This window comes from Bos taurus, chromosome 9 (genome assembly GCF_002263795.3).
Source record: "Bos taurus isolate L1 Dominette 01449 registration number 42190680 breed Hereford chromosome 9, ARS-UCD2.0, whole genome shotgun sequence".
In the NCBI taxonomy this organism is placed as follows: domain Eukaryota; kingdom Metazoa; phylum Chordata; class Mammalia; order Artiodactyla; family Bovidae; genus Bos; species Bos taurus.
The window spans coordinates 19,627,047-19,642,381 of NC_037336.1; the positions used below are offsets into that span (position 1 = coordinate 19,627,047).

Consider the following 15,335-nt stretch of genomic DNA (forward strand, 5'->3'; position numbering starts at 1 on the left):
TAGAGTGTGATGGGCAGACTGGAGGGAGTGGACGTCATCACCAGCAAGGCTTTGAGGGGTTCAATGGCCAGCGTAGAGTTTTATGAACTCAGCTGTATACTAGTCACCCAAGAGCCTGCAAGAATGAAGAGAGGAGTTAACACAGAGAAAAAAAGAATTCTGGTTCCAAGTATATCTGTACAGAGAACACAAAAAAGGTGAAAAGCGAGAGAAATTATAAAATTTCTCATAAAGAGCAGCTAAAATAGGGACGGACTCAGAAGCTTCAAGGAGAAAAGGCAGTAATGCAGACAAGGTGAGTGAGTCAATGTGTGATACGAGGTGCAGATCATTTACACGAAGGCTTAATTTGGGAGGGTTGGTCCTAAATGGATATTATCTGGAAGGTTGGTCTATCTGCTTAGAAAATGGGGATAGTAGAAACAAGATTGTAAAGCAGCTATACTCCAATAAACATTGCTGTTGCTGTTGCTTGGGCTTCCCAGGTGGCTTAGTGGTAAATAATCTACCTGCCAATACAGGAGATGCAAGAGACATGGGTTCGATCCCTGGGTCAGGAAGATCCCCTGGAAGAAAAAAATGGCAACCCCCTCCAGTATTCTTGGCCTGGAGAGTCCCATGGACAGAGGAGTCTGGTGGATTACAGTCCATGGGCCACAAGGAGTCAGACACGACTGAGCAATTCTTGGCCTGGAGAGTCCCATGGACAGAGGAGTCTGGTGGATTACAGTCCATGGGCCACAAGGAGTCGGACACAACTGAGCAATTGAGCACCCACACATGCTGTTGTTTAATCGTGAAGTCATGTCCAACTTTTTGCGACCCCATGGACTATAGCCTGCCAGGCTTCTCTGTCCATAGGACTTCTCAGGCAAGAATTCTGAAGTGGGTAGTCATTTCAGGATCGAACCTGCCTGGGAAGCTCCAATAAAAAAATAATTAAAAAAAAAATTTAACTGAAAAAAAATAAATAAATAAAATGGGGATAGTTACATACTAAACCCAAAGGAGTATAAGGATTAAATGTGACACATACAAAGCACTGGTCAGAGAGCTTTGCCCATAATAAATATTCAATAAATGTTCACCATGATGACTGGACAATAAAACAGTATTTGTAGGACGAGTAAGGAGGCTGTGTTGCTTTATGCAAAGGTCACCAATGAAAGACAGAGGTAAAAGATCTCAATTCCATCCCAGCTCTGTTACTTTCTAGTTGTACAGTTTTAAGTCTATCTCTTCATCATGGTGGTGGTTAAGTCACTAAATTGTATCCGACTCTTGCAATCCCACGGACAGCAGCCCACCAGGCTCCTCTGTCCATGGGATTTCTCAGGCAAGAATACTGGAGTGGGTTGCCCCTTCCCTCTCCAGGGTATCTTCCTAACCCAGGGATCAAACCCAAGTCTCCTGCATTGCAGGCAGATTCTTTACCACTGAGCCACCAGGGAAGTCCTCTTCTAAGGACACGAAGAAACATTAAATAATACAAAGTATATAAAATTCATATCATAGCCTTCTATAATTCATAAGTCCTATAATAGAAGTTCAATAAACAGTAGTGAGTTCTACCATGTGCAGACTATATCTATATTCATGGTTTAAAAAATTACATATTCATAAAAGCCAGTGGGGGAGATTTAGGGCAGTCATAGGTCACAAGGAGAGGCAGATGTATATGCGTATGTATAATATATACTTTTTAACCATGAATTTAGATACCATCTTCATATGTTGAAACTCACTGCTATTTACTGAGCTTCTAGTATAGGATCATTATGGACTATAAAATGCTGTAATTTCCATTTTATACACCTATGTTAATGTTCACAGTAGGCATTATTTAACAACTCTATGAGAAATATCAATAACCTCAGATATGCAGATGACACCACCCTTATGGCACAAAGTGAAGAGGAACTAAAAAGCCTCTTGATGAAAGTGAAGGTGGAGAGTGAAAAAGTTGGCTTAAAGCTCAACATTCAGAAAACGAAGATCATGGCATCCGGTCCCATCACTTCATGGGAAATAGATGGGGAAACAGTGGAAACAGTGTCAGACTTTATTTTTCTGGGCTCCAAAATCACTACAGATGGTGACTGCAGCCATGAAATTAAAAGACACTTACTCCTTGGAAGGAAAGTTATGACCAACCTAGATAGCCTATTGAAAAGCAGAGACATTACTTTGCCAACAAAGGTCCGTCTAGTCAAGGGTATGGTTTTTCCTGTGGTCATGTATGGATGTGAGAGTTGGACTGTGAAGAAAGCTGAGCGCCAAAGAATTGATGCTTTTGAACTGTGGTGTTGGAGAAGACTCTTGAGAGTCCTTTGGACTGCAAGGAGATTCAACCAGTCCATTCTGAAGGAGATCAGCCCTGGGATTTCTTTGGAAGGAATGATGCTAAAGCTGAAACTCCATTACTTTGGCCACCTCATGTGAAGAGTTGACTCATTGGAAAAGACTCTGATGCTGGGAGGGATTGGGGGCAGGAGGAGAAGGGGACGACAGAGGATGAGATGGCTGGATGGCATCACTGACTCGATGGACGTGAGTCTGAGTGAACTCCGGGAGTTGGTGTTGGACAGGGAGGCCTGGTGTGCTGCGATTCATGGGGTTGCAAAGAGTCGGACACGACTGAGCGACTGATCTGATCTGATCTGATGATGAAGAAATGGACTTAAACATAATGTACATTTGATATAGAAGAATAATGTTATGTATACAGGAAGCCAAGACAGAATGCAGGCAAGTAATCTTCTCACCCCATTTTCACACTTTGCTGGGCTTCTCAGAAAAAGCAGTTGTAAAACATGTGCTAATCTGAGAGTTCAAAGCCCAAATACCACCCTTAGTGCTATCAGTGTGGCTTTAAAAAAACTAAAAGTAAAAAAACACTGAGATACTACCGGAGTATGAGGTGTGTTTTAATGGAAACTTTGGTTAAGATCTTCTCTTGCTAACTGTTCTATTTGCTGAATATCCATAATGGATCCTGAATTCCTCTTCACTAATTAACTAATTAAGAAGTTTTTAGTTCTTGTATTATGAAGTTTGGCAAACACTTTCATAATTCACTTTGAATATACTTTTTTTAAGGTCCTAGGCGAGTCCATAATATGGAGTCACCTTTACCTTCTCAGGCTAAATACCACTACCACTTTTTTATATATTTTATATATATATATATTCATATATATGGTATATGGACTTCCCAGGTGGCACAGTAGTAAAGAATCCACCTGTAATGCAGGAGACACGGGTTCAATTTCTGGGTCAGGAAGGTCCCCTGGAGAAGGAAATGAATGGCAACCCACTCCAGTATTCTTGCCCGGGAAATCCCATAGACAGAAGAGCCTGGCGGGCTACAGTCTCAGTTCAGTTCAGTCGCTCAGTCATGTCTGACTCTTTGCGACTCCATGAACTGCAGCACGCCAGGCCTTCCTGTCCATCACCAACTCCTGGAGTCCACCCAAACCCATGTCCATTGAGTCCGTGATGCCATACAACCATCTCATCCTCTGTCATCCCCTTCTCCTCCTGCCCTCAATCTTTCCCAGCATCAGGGTCTTTTCAAATGAGTCGGCTCTTTGCATCAGGTGGCCAAAGTAGTGGAGTTTCAGCTTCAACATCAGTCCTTCCAGTGAACAACTGATCTCCTTTAGGATAGACTGGCTGGATCTCCTTGCAGTCCAAAGGACTCTCAAGAGTCTTCTCCAACACCACAGTTCAAAAGCATCAATTCTTCAGTGCTCAGCTTTCTTTATAGTCCAACTCTCACATCCATACACGACTACTGGAAAAACCATAGCCTTGACTAGATGGACCTTTGTTGGCAAAGTAATGTCTCTGCTTTTTAATATGTTGTCTAGGTTGGTCACAACTTTCCTTCCAAGGAGTAAGTGTCTTTTAATTTCATGGCTGGAGCCCAGAAAAATAAAGTCAGTCACTGTTTCCACTGTTTCCCCATTCTATGCAGTCACAAAAGAGTCGGACACAATTTAGCAACTAAACAACAAATATATATACATATATATGTGTGTGTGTGTGTGTGTATATATATAATACTTTAGTTTAATTTCATACAACAGCCCTTACAGCACCATTAAGCATTTCAGATGCTTTTCTTTAGATTACCTCTAGTGGTATTATGACTCTGTTCAGATTTAGTATTCTATATAGTGATACTATGTCCACGAGAAAGCAGTGTAAGGTAAGGTAAAATAAGAGAAGGTACACGTCTGAGGACTTTGCCTTCTTGCTGGGCGAGCACAATGGGAAACAAGGGCACCGGGCTAAGAGATGAAACAACCTCTTTCGATTCGTTTCCACTACACTGTCACGTGCAAGTTGTTTAACTTCTAAACATGGAAAATATCACTGCCGGCCAGGCCTAAACCCCAGAGTTGTGAAGTTCTCGGTAATCCTGTAAAGCAAAATACAAAGCCAAGGCTGTAGTCCCTGTCATTTGCTACTTTCTAGCCATTTGCATGCATGTGTGCTAAGTCGCTTCAGTTATGTTTGACTCTTTGCGACCCCATGGACTGTAGCCCACCAGGCTCTTCTGCCCATGGGATTCTCCAGGCAAGAATACCATAGTGGGTTGCCATTCCCTTCTCCAGGGTACCTTCCCGACCCAGGGGTCAAACTCACATCTCTTACATCTTCTGCATTGGCAGGTGGGTTCTTTACCACTACTGCCACCTGGGAAGCCTTCTAGTACCATTTGGGTACTTTTTAAAAAAAGCAACAGTACGGAGAAGGCAATGGCACCCCACTCCAGGACTCTTGCCTGGAAAATCCCATGGACGGAGGAGCCTGGTGGGCTGCAGTCCATGGGGTCGCTAGGAGTCAGACATGACTCAGCGACTTCACTTGCACTTTTCACTTTCATGCATTGGAGAAGGAAATGGCAACCCACTCCAGTGTTCTTGCCTGGAGAATCCCAGGGACGGGGGAGCCTGGTGGGCTGCCGTCTGTGGGGTCACACAGGGTCGGACACGACTGAAGCAACTTAGCAGCAGCAGCAGCATGAATACTCTACAAAGAGAGACATTTTATGATAAACAAACAAAAAATAAAAACAGTTTTAGTGTTTTGGCAATGAACACCAAAGAAAGATCATTTCTAGAGATGCTATATTAATTTTACAACACATGAAAATCTTTTTAAAATTGTAGTAAAAATACATAAACTTTACTATCTCAACCGTTTCTAAAGTATACATTTCATTAGTGTACACGTCATTAGTGTTACATGTATTCACAATGTTGTGCAACCAGCCTCCAGAACTTTCTCATCTTGTGAAACTGAAACTCTATATCCATTAAACAAGTCCCTGTCTCCCCAGCACCTTCCCAACCCCTGGCAACCACCACTCTACTTTCTTTTTCTATGAATATAACTATTTTAGGGACTTCATAATCACCAGTATTTGGTTCTTCCTGACTAGCTTCTGTTACTTAGTATAACGCCCAAACGGTTCAGCCATGCTGTGTCTTGTGTCAGAATTTCCTTTCTTTTTAAGGCTGAATAATATTCCACTGTATGCATGTATCACAGTTGATCTACTCACCCATCAGTGGATATTTGGGTTGCTCCCACTCTCGGCCATTATTAACAGAGCTGCTCTGAATATGGGTAAACAAATATACATGAAATTCTTTAACAATACATGTCTGTGCCTAAGTTTTCATCTGATAAACAAACAAAATGAAAAAAGAGAAGCTTACTCCTTCAAATAATCAGTTCAAAAATCACAAATGCCTTGATGTGATCACACCTAACAACAAGAAACTGATTCCTCAGTGGATTAATGCATTTGACTTTCAAATTCTAATTAAATACAAATAAAGTATTATACTGAGTTTTTTTTAAAGAATTACAATATTCCATGGAGAAGAATAAATGACAAAAGTAAGATGCTTTAATACCAAAGTGCCTAACCAAAGTTAAGGAACACACAGCAAAACCATTTAATTTCTTTTGTTTTCCCTGTATGCTAAAACCTACATATTAGTAGCAATTTTACAAAAAATTTAAGCCATACTTCCAAATTTGCTAGAAATGCTCAAAGAGTACTTAAAACTGAAAATCTTTTCTAATAAGGTATGATAAAATTTGCATGTTCTATAGAAAAAAAAGTATGAAGTAAAATTAAGTTTAGACTATCTAAGCCATTGCTTTAGGAGCTATTCTGAGAATTCAATAAAAAGGCCTGAAGGGGACATGTAGTTTCAAATCTTCTCATTGTACAAGCAGAAATATGAGCCCCCTCAAATCATGAGTAACTTCTCCAAAACCATGTAAAAAGCCATCCTCAGAATAATAAAATTACTCTTTAATGTTACTGCTATTATTTTTGACAAAATAGTTAACTCTGGGTTGTTTGAGAAATACCTAGATCATCAGAGTATTACAGCAACAAACACAGTACTACATCAAAAAAACAGGGGCTTAAATATCTGTATCTCTGCGTTTTTTATTCCTTCACCTATCCCTTATGGCGCAAATAAGAGAAAGTGAAAAGGACTAAACATGAACCTGTTATTTTTAATATTTACACAGCACTGCTGCTAAGTCGATTCAGTCGTGTCCGACTCTGTGTGACCCCATAGACGGCAGCCCACCAGGCTCCCCCATCCCTGGGATTCTCTAGGAAAGAACACTGGAGTGGGTTGCCATTTCCTTCTCCAATGCATGGAAGTGAAAAGTGCAAGTGAAGTCGCTCAGTTGTGTCCCGACTCTTAGCGACCCTATGGACTGCAGCCCACCAGGCTCCTTCATCCATGGGATTTTCCAGGCAAGAGTACTGGAGTGGGGTGCCACTGCCTTCTCCTTACACAGCACTAATAACAGTTTTACTGGTGAAGACTGGAATTGTTGCCTGGAGTCAGGTTTTCAATTACTTATCAGTATATGTTTATTTGAAATTGCTTTATCTATGTAAAGAATGTTTAAAAGCTGCACCTATATTTAGAATTTAAGAGCCAGGAGAGACCTCAGAGATTACCTGCTGCTGCTGCTGCTAAGTCGCTTCAGTCGTGTCCGACTCTGTGTGACCCCATAGACGGCAGCCCACCAGGCTCCGCCGTCCCTGGGATTCTCCAGGCAAGAACACTGGAGTGGGTTGCCAGTTCTTTCTCCAATGCACGAAAGTGAAAAGTGAAAGTGAAGTCACTCAGTCATGTCCGACTCTTAGCGACCCATGGACTGCAGCCTACCAGGTTCCTCAGTCCATGGGATTTTCCAGGCAAGAGTACTGGAGTAGGGTGCCATTGCCTTCTCCGCAGAGATTACCTAATTCAACTCAATTTGCAGATGAAAAAAGTTGACTTGGAAAAGCAAAGTGCCCACTATACACACTCACTGGTAATTAGTGGCACGTCCAGGACTAAAGCCTAAAGTCTAAACCCCAGTCCAGGGTCCTCTCCATCTCCTACACCACATGGACACCTCACTTGCACACACACCACAGTGCTTACGTGCAGATGATGAAGAGAGAGGAAGAACGGCATCTGGTTCTACATCTCTTGACAATATTCTGTGCTACTAAGTGATTTTATGGTTTGATTCCTTCATTAAATCAAGTCAACACTGATTGATTTAAGACTAACTTATGATAAAGATCATTCTTAAACTCTCCATAATTTACTGTAACCCCTTAAACTCTCCATAATTTAGTGTAATCCCAAGCCTTATTAATATTTATCAATCAGAATGTATCTGAAATTTCACTATCTGAAATCAAGCTAGATTAAGGGAGTCATGTCAAGTCAACAGATGTACGGGCACTCCCCAGTGTTGGGGAGAAAAGTACAAAGAAGGGAAAAGATAAGTAATAATGAAGGTTAAAACAGTGCAAGAAAACAGAGTCTCAGAAGAAACTGCACAAGGAGGTACATGAGCGATTGCTCAGGGTAATGGGGTCAGATGGGGCGACGAGCTGCGCTGGGTACCAGGGCTGACAAAGGCTCCACGTGGGAGGGAGCCTGAGCCGGGGCCTGGTGAAGGGCATGTGGGAAGGGAACCAGGGAAAAGGGCAGGAAAGGCAAGGGCAGTGTGACAGCCAACATCAAGTGCACCTGTTTTACTCAAGCGTGAGTCTTCCAGGTTGGCTAGAGCTGCGGGCCTGTGGACAGGGACCAGCGTAGACAGGAGAGCCAGAAACTGGGTTTTGAGAGGCTAAGTATTTCTTCCTCCCCTCTCTTCTCTAAAAGTCAAGATCCATATGATTTTGTAACATATATATTGTAATACATTCTCATCCTAAGGGAAAATGAAACAATGGCACCTTAATTGAACAGGAAAAAATGTCCTAATAAGGAAAAAGAAATAAGAGCCATCTCAACGTGAGAAAAGACAGATTCTGCTACCCGACTCTTCTCTATGTGACCACAGACGTCTAATTCGAAATAATAAGTGACTCAATAATTCAAAGATAATACTTTGGTTAACATTAAATCATTCACTAATGACATTATCACAGGACTTAGGAAAAAAACAAAACACTGAATTTTAAAAGGATGACCAACTTCTTGTGGCTCTTAAGATCACAAAAGCACTCACTGATATAATTATCTATGTAATTCTTAAAACCTTGTTTCCCAAAGCCAAAGAATCTAACTGTGTAAAACTGTGTCCCGATTCCAGTTTTAGAGCCTGCATTGTTCTCCCCTCCTGGCATTCCATCTGTGATTGGATACTTTGGCGGAATGGACGAGAGTATCAGACATTAGAGTCCAGGACCAAACAAACAAACAGACAAAACCCTACAGCAGCATGGACTTCCTGGAGGCTGCAGGGAGGCTGTGAAAAAAGGTAAGAGGAGGACTTCGTTGAAAACATGGCCTAAGGGAGACACCATGTTAGAAGATGAACATGTATTTGTCTTTCACTGTCCAGAACTTAGAATGTCTTTTCTCAAAGAAACACTGAAAATGATGAGTTCCCACACTAGTCCAAACAGAAAACCTATTTTAGATAATGACGTGAATTAAAAAAAAAACAACTATACATTAGCTGTGACAAATAACAAGATCAATGCAATAATGCTGTGCTATGCTCAATAGTGCCCAACTCTTTGTGGTCCCACGGACTGTAGCCCACCAGGCTCCTCTGCCCATGGAATTTTCCAGGCAAGAATACTGGAGTGGGGCACCATTTCCTACTCCAGGGGATCTTCTTGACCCAGAGATTGAACCCTTGTTGTCTCTTGCTTCTCCTGCATTGGCAGGTGGATACTTTACCAGTAATGCCACCTGGGAAGCCCCAGTGTAACTGAATAACCTGTTTTAAGACCCATGCGCCTCTGGGGCCCAGGAAACTGTGGAACAGACCCCTGCCTATCTGAGCTGAGTTAAACACCCCCTTCCGTGAGCCCTCAAGTTTCAGCACACCTGTCTGACTCACTGGCCCTTAAACTCATTCCTAGTTTCCATGGACTTTTAGTTTTGACATCCATTTTTAGTCAACCTAATAAACACTCTCCAACAGCATCCACATCAATTTCACATGGTGAAACAGCTTAAATACTCTAAAGACAGAGCCATACACTCCTCTCACAACTCAAGACTGCCAGGCAAGTGGAAGTGGAGACACGGAGAGTAGAGGAGTTTCCTGACCTTCCCCAGGCTCCAGCGAGGCCTGACCCTGACTCTGACCACACTGCTTTGAGACCATGACAGCAAGGAAGTTGGAATGGGTGTCATCTCCAGACTTCTCAAGCTGCCTGGGATGGTGACCACTTGTCCTCATTCTATCCCAGAGCCCAGAACAGTGCCAGCACATGGCAAGTGATGAGACAAGAAGGAAAGTTTATACAAGCCTCGCTTCCAGATTTTATCATCACCCCACAAGAGGCCTCCACCCTTTTGGACCACACTTCTCCCATCTGACCCTCCAAAGTGAGGGGAAGGTCAGATAGACTGGCCTTTCACATGCTGATCTCAAGTCCTACTCATCTACCTACTTTGATCACAACTCCCAAGTAGACAACTCATTTTTCACCCAACTATAGTCTGCTATATTAGTGAACATAGAGCAGTGCCCTGCCCATCACACATGCAATGTGCAAACATATTCCATGAACAATGGCTGTTTACAAACACATGGTCAAAAAGAAACATGGTATCTCCAGAGGCAACTGGCCTTAGAGTGGACATGCTGGTTATTAACTTTCTAAGATGTTTCTTTGTTAATGCTACTAATAAGTAGCATTAACACAAATGCTACTAACACAAAATACTACTAATAAATAATTACTAAAATAATAAATGCAATGGAAAATATAGACAATTAGGGTATTTGTAAGTCGGGGATATTGACTCATCAGTTTTGAAATCGTACCTACAATTTTTCTTGAGTAGATATACACTTTGAGCCTAGGATCCCAGTCCAATGATTTTAATGTACTCATAAAATGAAAGAACAAAAGGAAAACACCACAATGACATCAGAGTACCTACTCTCATGCCACCAACTGGTATTAAAAAAGTCCTGTATCAGTCTATACTTTCCTTTATATTATAAACTAAGACTCACTTACTTGTTCAAAATATCTAAAAATAGAGAAAAATTATTTTTGCAGGTTTTCTAAGAGTACAGCTCTTTCACAGTTTCAATTCCAAGGTAAACACTATTAATTACATGGTAAAAATAACATTTTGAATGTTCATACACTGCGGGACATATTCTGCATTTGCTAGATGTGTCTTTGAAAAGCCCAGTTTTTATGCATTGCTTTGGACATGTGTTATTAAATACCGTCATTTAATATAATAGCAAAAAATTTTAATTTTTCCAGACATTGCCCTAGGGCAAAAATCTTTGGAATCATCAAACGTACTCCCCAAGTGTGTAACTATTCCTATTAGACTGCCCAAAGTAAATAGAGTTAGGCAGAAACCTTGACACTAACTTTACACTTAGGCAGACACCTCAGGGGAGAGAAATATTTAATGAACTGACAGAACAGAAAGCAAGAAGCCCACAGCTACCACGTGGGGATGAAAGCGCTCCAGGGCAGGCAGCCTTGTTCATCTCTTGCTCTCCCTGGAGGATCTGAATTCTTTCACCATACTCACCACTATTTCTCAAGACCATCTTTCTCTCTGCCCACTTTTATCTTACCCTCCTTCCAAATTCATCAACTTTTTCTTCAGCCTCATCTCCTAAGCTACTTTTCTACTTTGAAACTCCTTCACCCAGATATTCATGAAATTATAGGAAGGAGGGCCTCTTGGAATCAGTCGTATGAATCAGTCGAAGACAGGAAAGTGTAGAAGCGGGGGTGTGGCGACAGGGTGAGAAGAAATGGGGCAGCTCGGGGTTCAGACCAGCTCTTGTGCCTGAGTCTGAAATAGTCCTCCTTACACAGCAGTAAGGCAGAGCAGACTATATCCCACTAAGCCTCTAAGTTGGTTAAGAAATACCATCTACCTACACTAGGTAGCTCAAAGCAAGGAAGCAGTCTCAGGTTTCGTAAGTGGATAGCCAGAGCATGGGCAAATACCTTCCCTCTGACCTGCTAGTGAGAGGTCACTTCTTTCTGGTAGCTACTCTCATTTCTCAGGCTGGGTCCACGATACTATATTATTTTATTTGCCCTTCACAGGCCAGAGGAAAGCTTTCACATGAGGCAACTGCACGAAATTTCCCACTTCATTTGTGACTTTTTTTTTTTTTTTTTAATACTAGCATCATTAAGGAAGTAAGTAAGTAAAGTCGCTCAGTCGTGTCCGACTCTTTTCGACCCCATGGACTGTAGCCCGCCAGGCTCCTCCGTCCATGGGATTCTCCAGGCAAGAATACTGGAGTGGGTTGCCATTTCCTTCTGCAACCAGCATCATTAGGAAGGAACTAACCATCACAGAAAGGTACATTCTACCTTTGCTCTCAATGGTTCTGAAATTGAGCCTTCCCAAAGGTGGGAAAGCTCTGAGGTAGGGCAGACAGACAGGCATGAGAAGTCCTGGGTGTGGCTGGCTATATGGAGATTGGAGGACCTTGACAATGTCTGGAGTCTGAAATATGCAAAGTGCAATTATCTGCCAACCAATTAGCGTGATGTTCAGCTCTGCACAATTGTGTAATGGGAAACCCTGATGCAATGTTTAAATAACCAAAATCACAGAGATGAAGGAAATGATAACATCTCTCCCAGTTTTTGTAGGTACCGCAAAACCTCAATGGACACTATATAGAAGGGAGACTTTAAAAATCAATGACTCCATTAAAAACTGCTTTTTAACCATTTTCAAGTGCAACAGCTAATTAAATCGCTTATTTCTCACTGTCAAACTTAACATCTTCTGAAAAAGAACTTTGCTGAAGTTAAAACCGAGGCAATGCCAAGGAATCATTTTGTCTCCCACAGAAATAATTTCAGAATACGTTTTTTCCCACAACATATATCCATGAATTCATGCTGCAACCACTGCTTCTAACAACAAACACCAAACTATACAACAGACACCAAACTATAGGAATATATTTCCATTTCTAGGGAAGGGAGGCTCGATGGTAACATGTCACGTAAACCTCTTCCACTGTTGGCATGAAGGGCAGTACTGCAAAAGGACTGGCAAATGAGAAAACATAAGATCCCTCCTAAAATCCTGTTGGCCTCGTTTATTATTTCAAAATTTTGTAAACGCTTTAAACCCAAAAGTAACTGAAGCAAATAAAGAAAAAAAATGGTAAAGTATAACAACTGCCTCCCCTTAGGCAGGAAAGCCGCCTAGCTCAGTTAACTAAGGATCCCTGTCAAACTGCGACGGCGAAAGAGAAAAGTTGGTCAATTTAAGAAAATGATCCCCATGCAGGCTTCTGGGACCACCTCTAGGTGCTGCTGTAGAGACCCCCCATCCTACAGATTCCCCATTTCTCTCCCGGTTGTTTTAGCTTCCCCCCCTCCCCCTGACCGCACTGCACTGCGCAAAGCCTTCGCAGACTATCACTTGGATCCTCCGGGCGGATGAAAAAGCCTCCGAAACTAACCCCCTCCCAGGTTCAAGGAGCCGAACAATGGCTTCCGACTTTTCCTTCCAAACGATGTTGCGGACGGACAAGCCAGACAAGAAAATTACGGGCAGGTGTGTCAAGGCAACCAGGAGCCCAAAAGGACAGCGACCCCCCACCCCGACCCCGGGCCCTGCTCCCCTCCCCCGAGCCCCATCACGGAATGTTCCTAAAGGTTACAGCAGACCCCGGAGCCGGAGAGAACGGTCAGAGCCCGGCAGGTGCGCGGCCACAGGGTGGGGCGGGCCTGCGCCAGGCTCCAGCTGCGATCGAAGCGCCTGCATCCGAGAAACCTGGCGAGACCCGCTGGAAGGAGCTCAAGAGGGAAACCGTGCGGGCGCCGGGGGAGGGGAGCGCCTTAACGTTCGGATCCGATTTAACCAGTGCCCGCCCGCCCGCCGGTCCTCGGACCCGCAACACCCCAACAGCCGCCGGGCGGGCGGCGGAGGGCAGTCGGGGCCGAGGCCGAGGTCCCCCCCGGGGGAGGATGGCGAGGATGGAGAGGACGGCGAGGATGGAGAGGACGGCGAGGACGGCGAGGACGGCGAGGATGGAGAGGACGGCGAGGATGGCGAGGACGGCGAGGATGGCGAGGATGGCGAGGCGGCGGCTTTACCTGTGATGGACAAGGTCCAGCGGTAGAACTCCACGGTGTCGTTCAGCGCCGTGGACACCGCGTTCAGGACGCTGCCCGGCTCCGAGTCCAGGAGCCCCATCCCGGCCGAGAGCGGGCGCCGGCGGCGACGCGAGGAGGAAGCAGACACCCCGCGGGAGGGCTGGCCTCGGCGGCGGCGGCCGGGGGACCCCCTTCCCCCGCGAGTCCCCCCGTCTAACGGCGGCGGCGGCGCCGCAGCTGCGTCCTCGCCTCCTCCTCGGGGCCCCGCGGCGGCGGGGACGCGGCGGCGAGGAGCCGGGCGGAGGGCAAGGGACCGTCGAGGCTCCGGGGAGGAGGAGGAGGGAAGGAGAAGCAGGCGGAGGAGATGCCGCCGCGCGCGCCGGGCGCTGCACCAGTCTGCCGCCGCGCGCCGCCGCCGCCGCTCCAGTCTCCTCGGCCGGCGTCACGTGGCCGCGCGGGGCGGAGGGGCCGGCGCGCCCCTCCTCCCGCCCGCGCGCGCGCGCGCGCGCCCGGGGACGGCGCAGGGATGCTGCGGCGGGGGCGGCGGCCGCGCAGGCGCCCCGGATCCCTGCTCTGGCCGCCGTGTTCGGGGAGACCCGCACGGCGGCTTCCCCGCGCCCTCTTCGCCCAGGTCACCCGCCCCACCGCATCCCCAGCTCCTTTCCCGCCTCCCTCTCCCTCTAGGCCGCTGCGGAGAAGTCTTCCGCCTGCCCACAGGTGACCTCGCATCCGCCCGGGATGCATCTTAGAAAACAGGACAGGTGAAGGATGGGAGTCTTGTGGGCAAGGCTGATGGACGACGTGCTTTGGTCCCTACTTGTCAATCATTTCGGTGTCCCTTGGGTTTTTGTTTTTGATTTTTGGTTGGTTGGTTTGTTTCACCTCCGCCTGCACTGATGTCACCACTATAAGGGAGATGCTGAAGTTATCCTTCTAAATAAGTAAAAGGATATTTGTCTTCTGAGCTACGGTGATGGAGAATGGACTTTGGGGAGCTAATCATTAACAAGTTAAATAATTTGAATAAATGCTCACGTTTATTGTTCGGTAGAGTCTTTTAATATTCAGGGAGTAATCAAAGCAGTGTAATTGTTAAATGAGGTTATAATAAGTAAACGAGGTCATTAGGAAAAGAAAGAGGGCCTAGAGAGGCCTTACAGTTAGAGAAGTCTGCTCAGACCTGAAGGAGTTGTGGTGAATCTGAAAGGATGATTACTCAGGAGACAAAAGACAATCTAGGCAAAAGAGGGATGAGTTGTTTATTTATTTATTGTTTAGATGAGAAGAAGATAGGAGGCCACAAGATAATCTTACCCCTGAAAAGTGAACCTCTAAAAAGTACCAAAACTACACTACACTCAGTTCATAATTAGCTTCTGACATCAAATAAGACCTTTGAGAATAGTCCAATGACCTTTTCACCTACTTGATATTTAAGCATGTCACCTACTTTTTGTGTAACCTTTTCACCAATTGTTGATTTAGGAAGCTCCAGTTAAAGGCCACTGATGGATCAATAAATACAGGCCTTTGAGTGCAGTGTTAATTTCTTGTGCTCTTTGACAGTATTAAAATAATCTGAATACTATCTTTGTCATAGTTATTTGTTTGCCAATTGACCTGTTATATGATCTTTGATTTTATTTTATATTGGAAGCATCCTGGAGGATAAGAATTATTTTGGGTTCCTTTTCAAAGA

The 15,335-nt window shown here is 44.5% G+C and overlaps 1 protein-coding gene across 1 annotated transcript in view; it reads right to left on the reverse strand.

Moving 5' to 3' along the window:
* ELOVL4 (ELOVL fatty acid elongase 4) overlaps nt 1-13,893 on the reverse strand; it is a 38,808-nt gene extending 24,915 nt beyond the window's left edge. Inside the window, 1 exon segment of the mRNA NM_001099050.1 lies at nt 13,637-13,893. Coding sequence (NP_001092520.1) covers nt 13,637-13,736 — 100 coding nt within the window. The 5' untranslated portion in view covers nt 13,737-13,893.
* Between the last annotated feature and the right edge of the window lie 1,442 nt (nt 13,894-15,335).